Raw genomic sequence first — 21,463 nt, 5'->3', positions numbered from 1 at the left:
TGCTACTGATGGGGATAATAAGAAAATATTTTTCATTCATCCATCAAAAAAGTTAGAGCTATTTACACATATATATATGCAGAATGCATGATGTGATTTGGTATAAATGCTTTAATCACATGCATTTCAGATGTAACCTACTTGTAGCTCCACAACCAGGAATCTATCTGTAGTGCAGTCTGATAATATGCAACATGAATCTTCCCTTTCCATCCCACAACACTTTGAGTCGAAGGGCTTACTTTTGCCTGGGCGTTCATGCAAGGGTTTCACTGAAGACAAAAGCAATTCTTTCTGCAAAAAAGCCAATACACTACACAAAGACAGCCACTTCTTGGGATGAAGCACTATTACTGCAGCTGCAGCATTGTCATTGGGATAATTTTCTTTTTCTCAAACAAATACTTGAGCGAGGAAAGGAAAAATGCATACAGAAGATGTCATGATATCATTAACACCAAAACAATGAGAGGGGACGTACTCTGTGAGACTCCTTATTAAACTGGTGTGCCTGTTCAATGCTTTTAAAGGGTAAAAAAAGGCACATATTGCTCCAGCACACTGCAAAACACTGAACATGGAGAGCAATAGAAATGCACAGAGTAGTCTTTTTTGAGATGGGAAAAAGGCAAAAAGTCAATAAAATAAGAAACGGTGCCCAGCTCTAAAAGGAGGATCATTTTATTTCCTTGAAGGTATACTTATAAAGCATTTTCTTTCCTGTCTCAGCACTGATGACATGGGGAGAAATAACTTAAAACATATATTATGGTGTCAGCTAGATGAAAAACAGCTTTGCTGTAATGAATTTTGCTCAATTTCTAATGTACACACTCATAATTGCGGAGAGAAATAATGGGCAAATCTGCAGTGATTTGCGAAAACCAATCATTTATCATAAAATCTCAAACGGGCAAAATAAATTGTGAAAGTGCCTATGAATAAGACTTTAAATCTTACGTACAATACAGAAATACTTGCAAAATTACCAGAAATGCTCCACGATTCTGATCAGAAATGGTATATATATATATATAATTATTTTTTCTTAGCTTTGAAGATATTTACAATGTAGTATTTTTGCTTGAAAATTCAGTCTATGAAATTTAGTATTTTTATACCTTTAGAAGGAAGCCTTCTTGAATTAAGTATAAAGTTCATATACAGTGAAAACCTCTAGCATTAATTGCTCCTGGATGTTTGTGAGTACCAAAAATCCTGACATAAAAGCTGTAATTTCTATGCAAAGTAGATAGGATGATTGAGTTATAATTAAAATGGTAATTATACCCTTAATGCTCCATATTTGACTTTTAAAAAAAAATGTTATGCTCCAAGAAAAGCTATTTAAAGATCAGAGAAAAATGTTTGAAAAATGAATGTATTCAAGACATTCTAGATCTTTTAAAATCCCGTTATTGATTTTTACATGCTTTCATGTGTAGTCTGAAACATTTTCTTCATTTATTTTGGTCGATGGAAATAATAAAAAATCATTGGAACGTGAAAAGCTTAAACGAATGCAATATTCTCCCAGTTGATATTTAACATGATAAATATTTGAGACGCTGGGGGAGAGAAGGCAGCATTGCTTGCTGGCTGCAAGCCTGGCCTTCATTCTCTCAACCAGGTGCTGCCAGCAGAGCCGAGCATCGCCACTTTGGATGTGTCACACTGCACCCTGCACGGCTCCAACGTGGCATTTCCTTTGATCCTTCATTGACTCTTCTGAATTAAACAGAGAGCACCTAGAGCTATACATCAAATGTCAGGAGTGGCAGCCTGCTGGAACCGTATCAATGTTTGATGATGAATGGCTCGCTCCGAGGCTCACGAGGCGCTGGCCATGGCAGCGCTGACACCCGGTGTGCTTTGCACTCACTCAGCTGTGGTGCATGGCCACAGCTGCAGGGCATGGATGGAAGAAGTGAGATGTGCGTGCAGGAGCAGTTCACACATCTTTCCAAGCTGATGCCAAGCTTGTTTTATTCAGTGCTTGTGCACCCCCTCGCCTGTGCAACTAATAAAACTAAAATGGGATTAGGAGTCTTTATTCACCCTGTTACACGAATCTCTTCTGCTGCTCAAGTGATCACCAATCTGAGCAAGGCAAAAATAGGACTGCGGTTTGCTAAAAGTAAAATCAGTGAAATCCTGTAGTCTTAGGTGCTCAGTTTTTGTAGCATTTCTCACCATAGCTTCCATCCATCTATTTACCATGTGGATATCACCTACCTTAGACTTCATGACTTTACATTCTTATTCATCTTTAGCTAAAACTAGGAGCTTTTCCTTATGTATGTTGAATAGCATGGAAGGTTTATATCTGAGTGGTAAAATTTTATGATTTCTGTAAAATAAACTGCAATTATTTGCTCATTTCTAGCTAGCTTCTTGCATGATAAGGGAAAAGAGCCGGGGACTTTAGTGCTTCTGGTCTATTTTCTGCTGTCCTATTCCACTCGTGGGTGGTGGCAAGAACTCTTGACAGTTTCTGAAAATGAGGTAAAGTTTCTACAATTTCTACCATCACTGGTAGAAATGAGCTACAGTTTTGTTATCTGTGGTCCTTCCTCCTCAGATATTGGATATGCAAAAGCAGGACATGCAGTCACCTCACTAGCAGATAGTTCTCCTGGTAACTCCTGCCATTCATCCATTTCCTTAAGGTGTCCTGGCTAATGGCAGGGATGGCCACAATTTCCAGTGCAGGCACTCCATGGCATCCTTAGCTCTCTGCGTTATAGATTGTGTCTCTGTCCACCACCCAAGACCAGCATCATATTATTTCTTCCCTTCTCATGCCCTTATGCCTTGTGTTCAGGTGTGCCTTTCTTCTACAAGTGAACTAGAAGTGGCAGCTTAAGAAAAATAAGCATCCAAAGAGTACACAGGAAAGGGGTTAGCATGTGATAACAAGATAAACCTCAAAAAGAGCACCTGAGAGTGGAGAAGACACAGTGAAAAAGCCAAAGGGGAAAAAAAAAAAAAGAAATTGCAATACAAGCCAATAGTGCATGAGAAAGAGTGGAGAAATCTGGAAGTAAGACAAGGGGACAAGGACTGCTGCCTGCTATCTTCTCTATCTTCTTTTCAAGAAACATTTGTAAAATTTGTTCCCAATTTAGGGCTGAGCCGATTTCACCCCTTGTTTCACACAGTGGTTTGTTTCACGTGGTGGTTTGTAGTCTGTCTGCCTTCCATAACTGAGAGCTGCTATTTCTAAACCCTTGCAGTACGTTCTGAGTGATTGATTTTTAGTCATTGAGATCTTTCAAAGTACTAGTTAGCAAAAGATGTGCTACGGGTATACATTAATGCCACTTGACCCAACAAAATGTGTTGTTAAGCATCAACAATAGCCATTAGCTATTCCAAATGTCTACAGATATAGACTGAAATGAAATGCACAGGCAAAATTTTTAACAGCTTTGAGTACAAAGCTCAACTTACAAAACAGCAGATCTCTTCCAAACTGAAGTCTACTTTGGTAACCATAAATGTTTCTATGGCTTTCTCCAAGGTTTGGCTCAGATTCTAAATCCTTTCCATATGTCAGATAACTATAGTCTGTCAAGGAGGCTTTGTGGGGAAAAATATATATAAAAAATAAAATAAGAAAAAAGCAACAGTAAAATCTTTTCTAAAATTATTAGTGATGGAAAATTTGGAAATTGTTTTCTGGAAATTTTTTAGCACTAAGAATGCATATTAAACATCCACATCCAATTGGTCTTGCCACATCACAATTAATGTAGCTCACCCTGTTCTTACTGATGGGGGATCTCAGCACTTGTGGTTCCTTTACCAAAGCTGGCATGGAAATTTTTCTGTCATTCACACTAATTATTTCTTTCTTCTTTGTTTTGTGCTCATCCATGCCTTTTGGACTGAGCTTTGTATTTCAGGTTTTCTTAACCAAAATTCCCAAAGTAGTTTGCTTTGTGTTCCCTTTAAGGGACTTTGCTAAACTCTTAAGAGATTTTTAGAGCTGTCTGTGCTATGAATGCTCCAGGGTCCTCAGCCTTCCTGGGAAAGAATAACTGCACCGATGAGGAAGACCTCTTTCTCTCTTAGTCTGAATTTTATAGAACAGTTATACCTGCAAAGCTGGAGCAAGCTACAAAAGCATTTCATTGCTGCCAGGTACCAAACTAGAATCTGAACCTGCCCTTGGTCGCCCATAGCCTGTATAAGATATTTTCTCCTTTAAACAAGTAGGCCCTAATGGCTGTGGTGTGACTGACTGTGATAGAGGTTAGTGCCTGAACATCATTTCTCAGGGGCTGCCTCCCTTCATGATGTCCTAGTCAACAAATGCCATAACCCTTCTGAGGGGACAACTGTGTTCCTGCTTAGAGGTCTTGTGGCTGTTGTTTTGTTACCAGCCCACATGCAACGCAAACAGCTGCTGATAGAGCTCCATGAGATAAGGTGACCCTCCAAACTCTTCCGCTGTGCAACTGCCTACACACTACATCATCATCAAGACAAGGCTATCAAGAAGGCAAAACCAGCACACCAACCCATCTATGTTAAATATGGGAACACAGATGGAAAGATGGTTTTGCAATGTCATCTCCCATTGGGCTTGAATGGCAGGTTACAAAAAGCCGCATTTCACCTGTCAGGTAAAGAAATGTTCATTTTGTCTTTTTGTCGCAGGCTGGGATGAGTTGTCCCATGCTGCTCATGTGATGACACCACTGTGGCAATGCTTTGCTTTGCTGAAGAGATTTACATAATGAGGTCATTTGCAAACAAGGACAGATATTCTTGACATCATATAACAGAAAGGGACAAATATGTATCTAGTTTGGGCCTACAGTGAGACTGAGATTTTTCAAAGGCCACCAACTATCCAGCTATGCAAGTTTGGAACTTAGATACTCTGGGGAAGCTCAGTTTTTGTCTTTTTCAGTGGTACATCAATGTATTTTGCAACGACAGCAACTTCCCAGAATTGACTCCCACTTTGTACCCTGTGTTTTGTGCAGGTTTTTTTTTTTTTGTTTATCTGAACAGAAAGTATTAAAAACAAAACACAAGTAGTAAAGCCAGTCGTGTAAAAAGTGGGAGAAACAAAAAAGGGTGACACTGTTGCATCCCTGCTAGAAGCAGATGAGTATTCATCTTTCAGTATGGAAAATCTCTACATGCTGAAGAAACCATCAAAAACATTACATAAATTCTAGCAAAACTGTTGTTGAGATGTGCTGTAAATGTCAGCTAAAGAAAGTATGCTTAACCACTTTAATATATATAAAATGGCACTCTACAACTTGGCATGACATATGCATATGTATATATATAAAGTACATGACAAAATACAGCTGAACCACATCATTTTAGCCTACAAGGGTAAGACTTTCTTATTCTATTTGTTTCCCAGGTCTCAGTGTCCATTATAATTTCATTAGTCATTGAAATAAATTTTTACTGTGTTCCAAGGGCAATATTAAGTGCACAGGACTCCTGATTGGCAGTAAAAATTAATATGTAGGACATTTCATAGGATCTGAGCATTTCACTACAAGGATTTAAGAGAAGGACCTTCCCATGCTGTCAGGAAATCACTTTATTTCACCTATTACTGGTACCACCTATTCATTATTACAGCACTGAAACTTAAGAGAGAGAGAAGTAATTTTAATCTGCTGTTACAAGCCAGTAGATCTTGGATCCCTACCTGGTCAGGAGAGAGAAACTGACCCTGCTGAGAAGAGACGGCCAGGATGTGGCCATTCCTTTGGTATTGCTTGACTCGGGTGCTCAGTAGTGAAAGCAGGTTAGCTACTGAAATGTTCACCTAGAAATAACAAGACAAGGAATAACTCAAGGAAAGCTGGAGAGTGCTCAGTTTCCTAAATCCACCTCCTCTGACACAGCCCCTCCCAGCATAGTTGACTGCCTAGGGACCACAGTGCTGCTTTCCATCAGGGCACCTTGCCCTAGGATCCAAAGCTTGTTTACCTCCACAGAGGTAGGCTGCATCTCAAAGCACCTTTTGTTATTATTCAAGGCAACAAAAATATGTGTCATAACACTGCATCCTTTCACGGCACAATCTGAATTGAACTATCCCTTGATTTCTGATGGAAACAGTGGTGGAGTAATCTGGGACGCATCATGTAGACTAATATGCAGATATGATTTTAAGAACACACTGGGTTGTAAGAAGAAAGGAAGAAGAAACACAAGAAAGAAGCAATTAAAAAAAAACTCGATAGTAGTGTTAGCTGTCAAGAGCAGAGACCTTGACGGAGAAGTGTATTGTCCATCTATGTATTACCCCACGATTTGTTGAGGTAGACATCATTGGGCACCAGAGAGAAGTGGCAAGGAACCATCAGTCAGAGGAAAGTGACTCTGTGGAGCTCAGGGAAATCTAGAGGCATATGGATCTGTGAAAGGGTGTTTTGACATGAGAACCATACAGTTGCGTTTCCCAGCTCAGTGACCTCGCAGAGTGCTGTCTGTGCTGTGAAAAAGAAAATGTGCTCATTTCAGCTGTCACTGTTGTGTGGGCAAAATATTATTATTATTATTATTATTATTATTATTATTATTATTATTATTATTATTATTATTATTATTATTATTATTATTATTACTGCATTATTTCATGGCTAACCAAATGTTAAAATGCAGTACATCACCCACCACTTCTCCACTAAGGCTTTTCTTTCTTAATATCTCACCTTTTTTTCTTTTTTTCCTCTCTTTTTAATCAGTTTCATTTCTTAATAGATGCAGAAGTTGTTCAGGGAGTCAAACGAGTGGTGCTCAACCTTGGCAAGAGTGTACCGTGTTTTTAATGTTTTGTCAGTTGCAATCAACGAGAGCAAGTTTTTTTTCTGTTCCTAACTGAGGTTTCTTTCCATTCACCCTCCAAAGAGCAGCATCTATTTGCAGGGTGCAATGACTGCTGTACGTCTCCTGTGATGAGGAAAGAGCAAATGTCTGACCAGGTTGGAAAGCATATTATGCACACACATTCATACACACAAGTGTTTCCGTGCACCCTTTACCCATGCTACTCTGTCAGCTCAAAACAAAAGAGTAGCTTGTCAACAGGAGCCAAACCCAGGCCTTTGAGTTGTACACACAAAGAACAATAGATATACTGAATTTCATCCCACCTACCCACTCCAACTGGAAAATCCCTCCAACAACACAACACCACCATACCACTACCCATACCATCTCAGCGCTCCTCAGCTCCATACCGCCATCTACATCTTCCTCCTCCACGTCTCACCTCTCCCTAATCTCCTCTCCTCTCCTCTCCTCTCCTCTCTCTCCTTTTGCTTTTTTATTTCTTTTCTTTCTTTTCTTTTTCTGCATAGACTCAAGCAGCAGGGCTGTCAGACATGAGGCTGCACAATTATAATGGAACAGGGAATATTAAGGAGGTGGCTTCTGCCTCAGCCACAGCCACCAGTATCACACGGGTGGTGGTTAGAATTGTGATAACTGTATCACCTGTATATTGATTAGAGCTTTTATTTTCCCTGGAAGGACTCAAATGTTGTGCCAAAGAGGCTGCTACTTCTGGTGTAGAGCAGCCACAGTGCTCGTCACTGGCCACAGTGCTTGTCACAGTGCTGCTCACCTGGTCGTAGGTTCTGTGCAGAGAAGAGGGATGGGCAGGATGGCACCCAGTAAAACCTCGGCCATAACATTAAGTAGCAGAGCACTTTGTCTTCCACCTATGTTAAAAAAAAACACATATTCCCATTTTTACTGGAAACTGAGGTGCAGGGGTGAAAGCATGTTTGGCATCAATATGCAGAAACTCATCCCAGATCCCTGATGCTGAAACCAACTGCCCAGACTGGCAGGACGAGTGAGTTTTTTTCAAGCTAATTTTATCATACTGAAAACAATACTGGAAGTTGCTGCAGATTGAAGCTATACACAGATGCAGGAGCGGCCCTGATCTTGCAGATGAAATATTTGCAATGCAGGCAAGGGTGACCCGGAGTCAGCAGCAACTGTGTAAATCACTGCTCTCCCTGCAGCCGCCTGAACTTCCACCCCAGCCGCTACACCTCCAGTTGTTTGCAAAGCCTTTTCTTCACCCAAGGGGAATTTTCAGTCAGACGCGTGTAGAAATACTCAGATTAATTTGATTTTTGAGGCTACACGGGGCAATTTAAGCGAGTTTTTGGATATTTTTTATTTGTGTTTATTTCTCCCCTCCGAGCTGCCTTTCACTGCACATTTACTAGTTCTGGAAGACAACACCCTGCTGACACTTAGAGAAGCATCACTGAATAAAGTCTGTTGTACAGGCTGCAAAGCCATCTGGACTTTCTACTGAAAAGGTTGGACATGGCTTTAGGCAAGATTTTATCACGTCTGAAAAAAAAAAAAAAAAAGAAAGAAAGAAAAGATTTCTGCACACAGTACCTCTTCCAAGGTTGATGTCAGACTTTTTTTTTCTTTTATAGGTTGCAAAACAAAAAAAAATTGACAAATAGTTGAAAGGCAGTAAGGATGGAGATATAAATCTCTAGAGGAAGCTTTGTCAAAGGTAGCTGAGTATAAACAAAAAATAAATTAGCTTTGGTGTTATCAGAAACCGGACAGACTTCGATTTGTATAATAGTTTGTCTGGGTTTCCAGACCACCTAGACAATACTGCTGTGAGGCTGAGCACGGATTCATTCAACAGAAGTGGTTTTTTTTCTTCTCAGAAAGGAAGAAATGGTTAAATATAAAATCACAGGAGCAGACGGGATGGAGAAAGACAACAAGGAAAACGTGCAATGGCAGGCAGCCTTAAATCCTGTCTTTGCCTTTATTATTTTCAGGGGCTCTGAGCAGCATGTGTTACCTTGCCTTCAATATTATCTAAAGCCCAAGAATTTGCTGTAGCCCTTCTGTGCTCTTTTACACTGAGGTTCTTGCAGGGCAGTTCTGTGGACCAGAAAGTGCAGAACAAGGCTGTATGTCAGCTCCTATTGGCCAAGGAGCCCTGAGAGCAGTGTAGGAGAGCAGCTTGCTGGGCAGAATTGATTGGGGTGCCCTTCAGGTTATGTGCTTCTTAGCAAGTGAGCTAACATCCAATGATTACCTCAGAATTGCACGCACTGGTAACACACTTTTATGCATTATAAGAGCTGGGTGTAGAATTGGGAAGCTGCAAGTTATTCAGCTATTCTCCCTGGAATTACTGTTTGAATCTTGGGACATACATATGTTATCCTATGGCTGTACATGGGATGTATGTATCCCCAGCCCTCCTAGAGACCTATAGAGGTGTCCTTCCAGACATATGACATGACAATGAAATAAATCTATTCATATTTCTACGGCCTCTTTTTTGCAAGGTAAGAACTGCACTTTTTACACACCAATCCAGATGGCTCTGTGGGGTTTATGGGTGGCAACAGGGAGCCAGCAGAAAGTATGATTATGCCTTTGCTGGCACAAAGCTACCGTAGATGGCAGCCATCCTTGCTATTTACACATTTGAGGAGAAGCCCAGAGAAGGGTGAAGTAATGTGAAAGGGAAGCCCAGACAAGGGAAAAGTTGTTAGCAAGGTTACAGCTGTATTTTGAGAATCATTACAGCAGATGACAGCAAGATCTTTAACAACAAGAAAGGAAAAATCCCAATGTCTGCATGGTAGTTGTCATGTAGTGTATTATACAGTTTGCTCTGCAGTGATTCAGAAAGTTGAATTGTACAGTGCCTTGATGGGATCAGCAGTTCAGAATAGATTAAATTTGTCTTGGACGCTGCCTGCACCCTGCTTTATCTAACAAAGCATATGTGTGATGGAGAAGGCTCTTAATGGCTCAACTCCTTAATGAGTACCATAAACACACAGGCGTAGATTTTTAAAGTGGTGTTCAAGGGATTTGAGCAAGTACAACTTTCTCACTGCTTTCAGCATGTACCCAAGAGCTTTTAACTGGGTACATCTGGGAGGAGAGTGGACCTTAAACAGCTGAGAGTTGTATACGGCAATGGTTTTGTTCCTGCTAGTTTCCAAAGGATGTTTGTTTCAATGTCTCCAAGAAGGATAAAGCAAGAAAACAGAAAACCAAAAGGACATTTCTCAGGTAAAACTTTGATTTTATTAAAGAGATATGCCTCATAATATGAATCTAAAATCCAGATTGTACAGGGAGTGTAAAAGCCTTTATACAGAGTTAGCCATTCCCAGGTGCTGGTGGCTTTATAGAGCTTTCATCTAGTTAAAGAAAACCCATTCATGCTAATCTAATATCTGTAGTGTACAACAGCTTGACACCTGAGGCTTGTCCTAAAGCAAGCACGAGGCTGCAAAGTGAATGCTACTTCATTGTTGTGAATTATTCAGCACTCATAGCCAGCCTTATGTGTATCTCTGTAGGAAGCTGGCTGTTGGGTTAAGGATCAGTAAAAGAAAAAAAGCAAACAAACAACCCCTCCTTCCCAACGTTTGTTAGCAGGTGCAGTATTGACTTCAAGAATGATTCTGCAAAATTGGTATGGACATCCTTCATTACCAGAGCGATAAATGCAGAGCTGTACTCAAAGCAGCAGAAGCTGGAATCTGAGCATGGCTTCCTTTAGGGAACAACTGTATGTGTCAGTGGAAAAGCTCGTTTCCTCTAAATTCATTGAAATGGTGCTCATTGGTAGCATCTTTTTTAGAGCAAGATGAATGCAGACAGCAATGAATCAACCTCAAATAGAGGGGCTCATCTGTTAGCATCCTAACATTAACACACTAATGTGAATTTAAAGATTCTAATTAAAGCTACATACAAAATGTCTTGCTTCTAAATAGAAAACCGTACTTTTTGGAGGAGCTGGGGCATTTAGATTTGACAGTATTTCCTTTTTCTATAGTATGCTTTTTTATGTGTACTATTTTCTTTCAGCCACTCCAAGGGGTCCTGAAACAAAAAGATACATTGTATTAAGTTTGATTGATTGCCTGTAGTCGATGCATATATTGAGAAAGGAGACCGTTTTTTTCACTGAGCTCTTGAAATAAATTCCTGTTTGATTTTTGTTGCTACAAATTGCCTTTTAGATATTTAGCACTGATTAATCTCATTTACAAGATCACATTGTTGTTCTTGTGGAAAAATTCAGAAGCTGATTCCATATAGCAGGACTTGCTTCATAGCTACCTGTTTCTAAAATTATCCATTTCTCTCCAAATACTTCTCCAGTAAAAATTGCTTTTTTTTCCCCACTTCAGACTTGATATTTGTGGGGAAAAAAACTAATATGTTAAGAAAAAATAGTGTGAATATTCATAGAGCACCTCCATGCCAGTCATGAGTGAAAGACATTCTAAAGAGATTTAAAACATTTACTAGGGCACCTTTGGGCTCTCTAGTACTAAGAGTCAAGTGTCAGATGGAGGGAAGGGCATTTAGCTTGCAATTAGCAACTCTGAAAACATCACAAGTGAGAAACTTACAGCCATCTTTAATCACTGGTGAAGTACACAGTGGATATATGAGTAGTTCATCAAAATCTGATGAACTAGTATTTAGCGGTCCTTGGGAAACCTTCCAGGTATAAAAATGCTGAGATTCATCAAAGAAGAACTTAAACTAAACCTCCCATTTGACTTTTGGCCCATCTTAATTTCTCTGTCGTGCCGTATCCTCTCAGACCTAGTGAGCAGTATGTCTATTATTTTCATACAGACATAGGGTTAATGGGAAACCCAAAAGCCAAATGGTACAAGAAGGAATTTTCTATTCTGGGCTCTTTCAGTGCATTTTGTCATTTTTTCATCTGCCACACAGGCAGACACTGCTTCACACAGCAACCAGCACAGCAATGAAATTTAGTAAATGATCACTAACGATATAAATAATGGTGTAGAGGCAAATGTATTCTGTGGGGCTTGGGAAATTAGCAGAGCAATCAGCCTCCAGCCGGGGTGAGAGGAGGAGAGACAAGCAGCCAGAAATTGATGGCTCTGAGCCCACGAGTCCCTTGCACAGTCCGGACAAGACATCCAAGGCAGATGAGGTCAGCCAAGCCCTTAAAAATGCAGAGCAAATTCAGAGCATTTGGTGATTACAGAAATGAGGGGTTTATTATGATAGCTCAGCATCATATGTAGCTAAAACATTTGTAATAGGATTATGAGCAATTGGAGGGAGTTGCTGAAAGTGATTCTTTTGACTGAAACAATTGAAGCAGTTGATCTTCCCCATCAATCTTGATAAGAAAACGATGAGGATATTCAGCATCAGAAATGTGTTGTTAGTGGAGTTTTCATTAGAAGCTCCATGTGGGGACGTGTTCTCAGCTGCTGCCTGTGAAGCACAAGCACTGTCCCCTCTGAGAGTCGTGAATGAGGAGAACTCTCTAAGTCAGGATGTACACAAGATATATGAGCATGTCCAGATGAAATGAAAACCTGCCATACAATAAAATTATGTCCACCTAGGATAAAACAAAGCCCACATATGCTGGCCCTGAAGGATAAGCCAAAATGAGATGTAATGATCAATATTGTAGGAGTTATGATTGGAGAAAAATAATTACTGCACATCTTAAGCAAAACAAAACAAAACAACAACAAAAAAAACACACCACGATGAATTCCCTGGAAATGCTTTGTTCTTTGAGTAGTACTCTGTAAAAGCCTGTGCATGCTGAAGGAAGGCTGTTATGAGGGCTGTGCTTGCAGTCCCCAGACCAGCTAGAGAAGTATTTGCGTGACTCTGTTTGGAGGTTCTCATTACTGTCAATGACATTTGCCTCTCTTGTGAAGTGGATAAAAGTCAAACGCTTTTAGCTCTGAAGAAGTGGTATTCATGTTAAAGCAAGGGACTTGCACTGAAGCTGCTGGGAAGAAAGGCAAGAATGAACTCAGCCTCCGAGTGGCTGCCTTCCTTCTTTCCATGGCCTTCCCTGTCTGTTCTGTCTTCTAGGTCTGTGCTCAGCCCTTACTGCACCAAGGGAACTCCTGGCGACAGAAGTTAAATTGATGCCACAAGATAGATGGTAGAGGGCAGCCCATGACCTTCTGCCATTTCTCTTCTCAAGGCTGCATCTTGAAGATGATGTAGTGCCTGGGAAGACCCTAACTAATTCACTGGCTCTAGGGTGCAATCACTTAGCAATGAATCTCCAACTAGCTACAGCAAACTTGTTTACAAGCCTGGGAAGGAGTGTGTTGTGTAGCAATTTGCTGTACAACCTGACTAGAACCAGCAATTCAGGATTGATATTCACTGTACTGTTTTCTTCCCTTCCCATTTAGGTAGTGAGAGTACTCCAGAGGAAAAATACAAACTTACACTGTCAAATAGTGCATGTTTCTCACTTGAGCAGGGAAAAAAAAAAAAAAAAAAAAAAAAAAAGTATGAATATCCTTTTATCGGTGAAGGAAGTTGTGATTTAATTCAACCCGATCTGCATTCATTGTATTCAACATTTACCCCCAAATGTCAGTAATATCCTAGAAAATAAAGTACTTGGGAGACAGGAAAAACGGCGTCCTTGGTGATATCTGTATAGTGGAATACCTCTTCCCATCCATATGCATATCTAACCTTTATGATATTACAACCCTATAAGCCCTAAGACAGGATTTCAATAGCAAATGTTTACTAAAGGCTTTCTCCTTCATAATCTATTGATTTTAATATCCTTACTACTCCAGTTGAATGTCAGTTTTACCCTGAAGACTGCCATTGCAAACTTGAACACATTTAATTATTTATGCTATTTGAAATATTAGTGTTGAAAAATGACTGAAAGTTTTTGATTCTGTAATGGAAAGATCTAAAATTTGATTTTCCCTTGTGAATAAGACCATTAATTTGATATGGTAATCAAGAGGAGATGAATACTTCAGACAATACAGTGCTGTTTTAGTAGTAATGACATCTATTTTTCATTTCTCCAGCCTACTTTAGACAATAAAATATAGCTCGTTAAATATTGTAGTATATCCCAGTCCTCCTTCACAATGGAAGTTTTAGTATTGTCTACTGTTTTTTTCTGCCAGGTATCTGAACAGAGTCCTGATGATTTCACTGCTGACAGTAGGCTTTTAGGCAATGTACATGACTTGAGTACAACTAAGATTTGGGTCTCGGTGTGGGTCTAGCAATCTTCTTTGCCTCACTGCTGTCCTTCAATGTATTAGTAAGAAAGATTAAAGATTTGATCTCAAAGACATTGCTTTTGAGACAAATATTGTTTGTACAGAAAAAAAAAATCTAAGGGAGGATCTATAAAAGCCAAGATTTTTGAGCAAACAAACCGAAGTGGGGTATTTGAAAGAAGCGTGTCATTTAGAAGGTCAGTCCTTTTGTAGTGCTGCATTTTTTACTCCCAACACATTAGGTACCCATGCACATGCCCAAAGTTGTCATGGCCAAGCTCATCCTGCCCAGCCGTGTGAACCCATCTCTTTGAGGGATGACCCTGAAGGAATATCTCTGAGGCAGGCACACTTCCACTGCCTGCAGTGGGGCTTTGGAGCTCTTAGGTCAGAGTTCTGACTGTCCACATCATTTTAGTTTCTCCTTCCCTACCCACAGCTGTTATTACTCTGTCATCACGTGTTTCTTTTTCACAAGGAATGTTTTGACTTTTTTTTTCTCTCCATATTCTAAAATTTTCCCTTTTTCTGCTACCAACTTGGTAGTTGTTCTGAAGCTGCCAAGATGTATTTGGCTCTTGTATTTACTCCAGATGGAGACTCTTATTCTCACTCATATCTGGCAGTAAGAACTATGGTATCACCAAATGCAACTTCTCTCTGAGACTTTTTTGCTAATGGAGAGTAACAAGACTGGTTTCTTTTGTGCAGGGGTTGTAAGTTATTGCTGATGGCAAATGACATAGTCTAGTGTATATCCCAAAAGTTAAACCAGGCTCACAATGGCCATTAATAGTGGGATTTTTCTGGTTTATATCCCATCAAGAAAGATAACCTTGTGTACCTTTTAGTAACTGGATTATTGTTTAATAGCAAAGCAAGAAAATCTCTGAAACAAAATCTCAGGTTATAATCTAAGGAGGGGTAAATGTGTGAACACTTGCCTCCACTATATCTGCCTTGTATGCATTATATACATTTGTTATCTGTTTTGTTTCTGTAGAAACACTGAAAGCCAGCCTAAAGATTAAATAGGCAGAAATCCTGCTGATGGTTTAAGTGATTGTGGCTGGCACAAGTTGTGTTGGAGGGAAAGGCAGCATGCTACAGATCATAACTCATCAGTGTCAATAAACCAACCCAACACCCTGCCCTGCCACTGGGCCTGCTTTCAGGGCTGAATTGTTCAGAACCCTGCACTTGAACTGCACTGCATGCATCAGTCTATGGGGTACAAAACCCCTTACAAGGCTGAGTCCCTCGTCTCTTGACATCTTATTTTTCTCAAAAATAGACTGTTCCTTTTCTTCCTTTCCACTGTACTTTGGAATAACCAAAGATAAAGCAGTTTGATTGCACTTAAAAGACTTCTTGGATTAGACACCATGGTTCTGTTTGGTTTTCCTGCATCCTCCATTTATTCATGTATGTTACTCCATTGCTTCTACTGATTTCACTGGCATCCTTTTAGGCAATGTATTCAAGACAGAAAATATCCGCCTGATTTATTTTAGCTGAGAAGCTCCACATTTTGTGGATTTGCTACTCTTTAATGTCCCAGGTCTCTCCTTGAGATCAGTAAATGCTGAATTCCTTATTGTCCCTAAATGTTATCTGAAGTCATGTTGTTATTTTGCCTTTAGTGAGCTTTCTGGCTTTGGAATCTACTGCCAAATGAAGTAAGGAAAGCTCTGACAGTAGGGATTTCTAAATCCAAACTTAAAAGTTATTTGTTCTGTTTAGCATTTTTAAAATGATTCTATTAGGAATTGCATGTGCCTCTAAGCTAATTAACTCTTAATGAGTGCAAAATGCCCTGGGATACAGATTTGGAGGGTACTCTAGAAGTGCAGGCGTGAATTGAACTGCAGTACTGAAGCAGATGAAATCTGTGATTTGATGCTTGTTTAAAATGATGGTACAGATAGTTTTATTGTGATACTCTTTTTTCCCCCTCTTTCCTCCTAGTCTAAATAAAGCTGATCAGATTTTCAGTCCACCATATGGGACCCAGCTATATCTGTACTGCAAATACGCTTCAGTTTTCCGTTATGGATGAAGTCACTCTCCAGTAGGGAAAACAAGTTAGAAACAAACTTTCATATTATGAAAGACAGGCAGCGTTCCAGTGCTGAGCACATAGCCAAAACATCGGTAAATCAGAACACCTGGCTCTGCCCTGCTCCATGCTATTCCCTTGGACCAGTCCCTCACCCTTTTAATGCCTTCATTCATTCATCTGTAAAGCAGCTATAATTGCATTTATATCACAAGGGCGCCTTGATGCTTGACAAATGAGAATTGACCCAAAATTCATCCTTCAGAAGCACTGTATGAGCAATACCTTGCTCACATGGTGGTTGTGGACAATTAGATTAGAAGAGGTTTAAATGCAGTCAAAGTGAAATTCCATTTAGAAACTGTCAAACTGTCTTGATAATTTTTCTTAGTTTTCATCTAATTCTAGTGCAGAATTTTGCATGTATCTCACAGATGAGTTTAAATGCCTCTTTCCATCTTTTACAACAAGCCAGCACAATTTACTCCATGTTATATTAAACTGTCTTCCTTCTTGTGGGTAAATGGCTGTTTCCAAGAGCAACACCTTGGAAATCTGCACTTAGCAAAACAACGAAAAATTGTCATGTCAAAGGAATAGGAATTCTATCTTTATGTACTTGGTCAAGTTGCAATCATTTTTAAGGATTGTCCATGGAAAAAAATATTCCAGGTTTTATGAAAAGGAGTTTGTCTAATTGTTGTGTTTTATTTAGTTCAATTTTTTAATGTATTTTCTGTAATAATATTTAAAAATTAAGCTGACTTTCATCAACAAACTGTAGAAACATATGGTGCGCAGCCTGTAGAGGCTCTCAGTGGCTCAAGCATTACCAAAATATTGGTGAATTAGAATCTGCTTTCCTCTGAAAAACAGTTGTATTTTCTCCCAGTTAAAATACTATGTTTTCACCAACATGTTTTCATACTTATTAGCAGTTTTAGAAGTAAAAATAAATGGATCTTCTTAGATATGTTTCCTTACTTCTGCATGACCATGGAGCTTTCAGGGTAAGGGAGGCTGAATATCACCCTCAGTGTCCTATACCTGTGCCATGAGCCCACCTATAAGAGGACCTGTTATTACCAGGACATCATCCCAGGTGAGCTTAGCCCAACACCAGAAGAATAACAGGAACTGTTGCTTGGTCAAGACACCTTTCCTAACAAAGGCATGCTCACTTGGGTCCAAAGAGGCAACAGAAGGTCTCCATCCAGCACCCCAGAGTAATCTCTGGTCTCCAGGAGCTGGTCTCAGAAGGATTTGTAGGTACAGCTTGGTTTTACTTGAAAGATCAGACAGCTCAAATTAAAAATCCTTTGTATCTTACTTTTTTATGCTCAGACTGGCAAAGCATTTTGAGGATAACTCACTCTCACGAACAGCATTCCTCTGACTTATCTCTAATGTATGCTTGAAAGACTCTGCCAGCCAAAGTGCACAGATTAAGTGAATTAAAAGGTACTAAATGTTTCTGTAGGGAAACAGTTCAAGCAGTAGTGTTCTCAGGAGCACCTCAGATGTTTTAGGTTTGTATTTGCATGCAGTCTACAGAATTCACTTAGACTTTTTACCCTGTTTGACTTCAGCAACTAGCTTCTACCTCACTAGAAGCTCATCATCAAAACTCACCTTGACTGCAGTCTTTTGACGCCTTACCTGTAACCCAGTCTTCAGCTCAACTCTTAGGCTTCAGTGGCCTAAAGAAATTTTTCCTTCCTCAGTATTCATTGACATTAAAAATCCTGATAAACAGTAAACCTTGACATTGGTGACATCTAACCCACATCCACGTGGTTTTGTGGGGCAGATGTTCGCCTCTTCAAGTCATGCAGGACCAACACATATTCTGTGAACTGATCTTCCACCAACAGCTAGGAGGCTCAAGAAAAGTCCCTTTACCACTAATCCTAGTCAATACAGGTCTTATTTTTAAGTCAGTTCCTTTGGCTTTTGAACCCCACACCAGCCGAATCTGAGGGGGATGAGGGCAGTCAAAAGAGATGCTCCTTTCATCTCTGCTCAGGTAGGTGGTGTCTAATCCTAAAAGGAACTTCTCAGCAGTTGACAGCAGGTTATTAATCTGCAGAAACGCCCAGCTGCTTCAATCAAAGAAAGTGAAAGAATTCTTTCTGACTGTGTCTTTCAGGACTTTGCGGACTCCGTGTACCAAATGGTTACACAGAAGTTCCAGGAGCTGACAGACAATTTCACTTCCATACATGCACGCCACAAAACTCTTGCAGGAATTGTGATGACCAAAGGTAAGATATCCTATCCTCTCATTTATTTTCCTTGGCATTTTTCATGACTAAGTAATACATTATTTACCTAGTCCACAGTATTGAAGGATGCCTTTGCTCCCACGCAGAACAATAAATAGTAATGCAGAGAAAGAAGCATTAAATATTTACAGCTCAAGTAGGTTCACACAAAAAATATTGGCAACAGAGGTAAAGATTTATTCATAAATATGTCCCTACATTTCTGTGTTTACAGGACAAAATGCAGAACTGTCTGATTTTGCATTTTCTAATAGATGGGCCTTTGGTAGTTATCAATAACAAGGCTGTATTATTTATTAACTGTCTTTGTTGTTGTTGTGTTGTTGTTTTTTAAGATTTGGAAAATTTGAGTTCTGTTTGTACAAGGCCACCATAAACTTTGTCTCAGACTGACAGTAAAAGCAAATCTCAGCCTGGTTCCTTTCCAAAGAAAAGAAACCCAAAGCATGCAGAGTTTTAATTCTGCACTTCTCTGACTGCAAGAAGTACTAATCAACAGGGTCAAAATGTGACATTCACAATTTACTGAAGGACACATACAGAAATTCTTAATTCATTGATGAAACTGTTGCATAAATGGCCTTCCCTCCTTTGCGAGCTTTCTTCAGTGCAGGCACCTCAGTATTTATGAGGCTGCCAGCAGTAGAGAGGCTGCCATAAACTTCATTTTCATTCAGACACATGGAGTGCTGGATTGAGTTTAGAAATGAAGGGATAAGCTCACAGGGGAAGGGCATGTATAATTCATCCAGGCTTGTCTTTCTGGTTCTTTTCAACAATTACATAAGCTTGACTCAACAGGAACATCTGTGAATATTGCGAGGCAGCAGGATGGAGACAGGATTATCTGCTGGGTCTTCTCCAGACACAAAGCCTAGATACTGCTACAAATTCTGTGCAGAGTAACTTATTTTTCTTTCTGATGTGATAAGAGTTAACAATGAAATCCAGTGGTTAGACATAGAAGAGTTGACCTAGAAGTATTTTCTACCTCTGGTCCAAAATGTGTTGTTTTCAGGATAAATAAAATATCATTATGGTTCATCTATTTTCATTGACAGATATGGATGGGACTACAATTTCTGTAGTGCTGCATAGATGCAGTGTTTTAAAAAGAACATCATTTAATTTTAAGGTGATCCTATGAAGAACTATAAATTAGATTCACTGAAATTTTTGACTCCCGTTTAATTCAGGATATTCTGTGATTCTATAATCCTATGATTGTACAAACAAAAGACATGGTATGGGAGACCTAAGAACCTCAGTAGGCATATTCAGCACCAAGAGGAGCTCATCATTTATTTCAAGGAGCTCTTTCCAAGCAGGAAGACCACAAAGAAAAAAAGGTTAATCTTTTAGAGTAACCTAAGTTACAGGAGGCAAGAATTGTTTCTTTAACAATTTTTTGAGGGGCACATGTCCTAATCTCAGTGTCCCTGCTCAGCTTTCCTACACTCAATGTGTATTTGTCTGTAAGACTTTCACCTCATCCCTAAGTGGCCAAGGTAGAGCTCCAGCATCCTTTAGACCTGGGCCTGGATCAGCTTAAAAACAAATATGATGGAGCCAATGTCGACTCAGTGCTCTGTCACTGAAGAAGCAGACATAGGAGGGACAGTTCAAAAACTCACTATCATATGGAAGAAGAGGTCATAGCTTTAAAATTGTAGCTGCAGAGAAGGTACAGTGCTAGGGAAGGAAAAGAGCTTGTTCAGAACCCTGCCAGAATGCTGCCCAGCTGCCTGTGCCTTGTCTTTGGGGAAGAGTGAAAGAGTCCTCCCATTATGTTTTTATGAGTCCCATGCCTTTGGTGGGTTTTTACACATTCACATTTCATATTCTCCTTCCCATCATTGTACTTCTCTTCATAAACTATCGTTCTCAAGGCTTCTGTTTCAACTCCGAATTTTCTTTTGTGAATTCCCCCAACCTATCAACCACCCAGTTCATCAAGACCTAAGTAGATTCACAGATATAATGTGATTAACAGAAGATGCAAAGCTAAGAACAGCCTTATCTTGGCACCTTTTCCAGGAAGATCTGAGTTACTTCCAACTTAAGAATGTCTGCCAGGCATGGCATGACAAATAATTCACCAATTGTGTCATTTTCTGTACTAAACTTGTAGCTCTGTGGTCTTTTCTCCATCCCCAAAGGGAGCAAGGAACTTGACAGTCTGATCAAATATGACACAGACAGGCTTTTCCCATCACAGAATCAAATCTGTACAGATTTCTTTTTTTTTTTTTCTGGCAGAAAACTTAGATCTCTTAACACAGTGTACTAATGATATCAATGAAAACAAATCTGGTAATGTCTAATTGTGTTTGCTATTATACACAACTCTTTCAAAAATAAAAATAAAAATAAAAAGCCTTCATTTCTCTTCAACATAATCTCAACTAGAGATGGATTTATCTGTGCTTGTAGGGTTTTCAGACAAAGCTGGTAAAAAGCACAATGTGATTCTGTGGTAACTACTGTTGAGATAATACAAAATCTCTACAGACAAGACAGGATTGTGCTAGATTGGTTTTCTTTTCCTGAACTCTGACTTTTTGGGGCTTTTTTTTGCCATTTCAGTTCCCAGGGAAACCGCAGAGATACATTTGGTCTCTCTAATTGACTTATGCCGTGGCATCCAGGGCAAATTCCAAAGTGTGTGGGGGGGGGAATTGTAGAAAATGATGTTATTGACTGACTGTGAATGTTCCAAAGTAACAAATTCTAGTCAGCAAAACACTGCAGTTCAATGTATTTACATATCCTTTGCTCTGAATTGTGAGGAAACTTAAAATATCAGTACCTCTTGTGAAAAAATTAATTTGATTAGTAGATACCAAGATATTCTTTCAAAAACTCTGCCTAGGCAAGAGCAAACTATCACACTGGTTGATGTGATGTTATCTGATGTAATATACTGATTGAAACATGATACTAAATAAAAAACAAGCTTCACTGATTGTAACACTTTTTGGCTGAAAGACTCAGACTGTGCATCAGACTAAATCCTCAGACTTGGCTTT

The 21,463-nt window shown here is 39.5% G+C and overlaps 1 protein-coding gene across 3 annotated transcripts in view; it reads left to right on the top strand.

Annotated features, from left to right (window-relative positions):
• ADARB2 (adenosine deaminase RNA specific B2 (inactive)) overlaps positions 1-21,463 on the top strand; it is a 286,410-nt gene that overhangs the window by 212,499 nt on the left and 52,448 nt on the right. For all 3 annotated transcript variants that reach the window (XM_015853321.2, XM_032442988.1, XM_015853322.2), the window contains one exon: positions 18,299-18,413. In XM_015853321.2, coding sequence (XP_015708807.1) covers positions 18,299-18,413 — 115 coding nt within the window. The remainder of the gene's footprint in view (positions 1-18,298; positions 18,414-21,463) is intronic.

The sequence above is a fragment of the Coturnix japonica genome, chromosome 2, assembly GCF_001577835.2.
Source record: "Coturnix japonica isolate 7356 chromosome 2, Coturnix japonica 2.1, whole genome shotgun sequence".
NCBI lineage: Eukaryota > Metazoa > Chordata > Aves > Galliformes > Phasianidae > Coturnix > Coturnix japonica.
The sequence above is the reverse complement of the archived record's forward strand: the minus strand, read 5'-3'. Positions and strand labels throughout refer to the sequence as shown.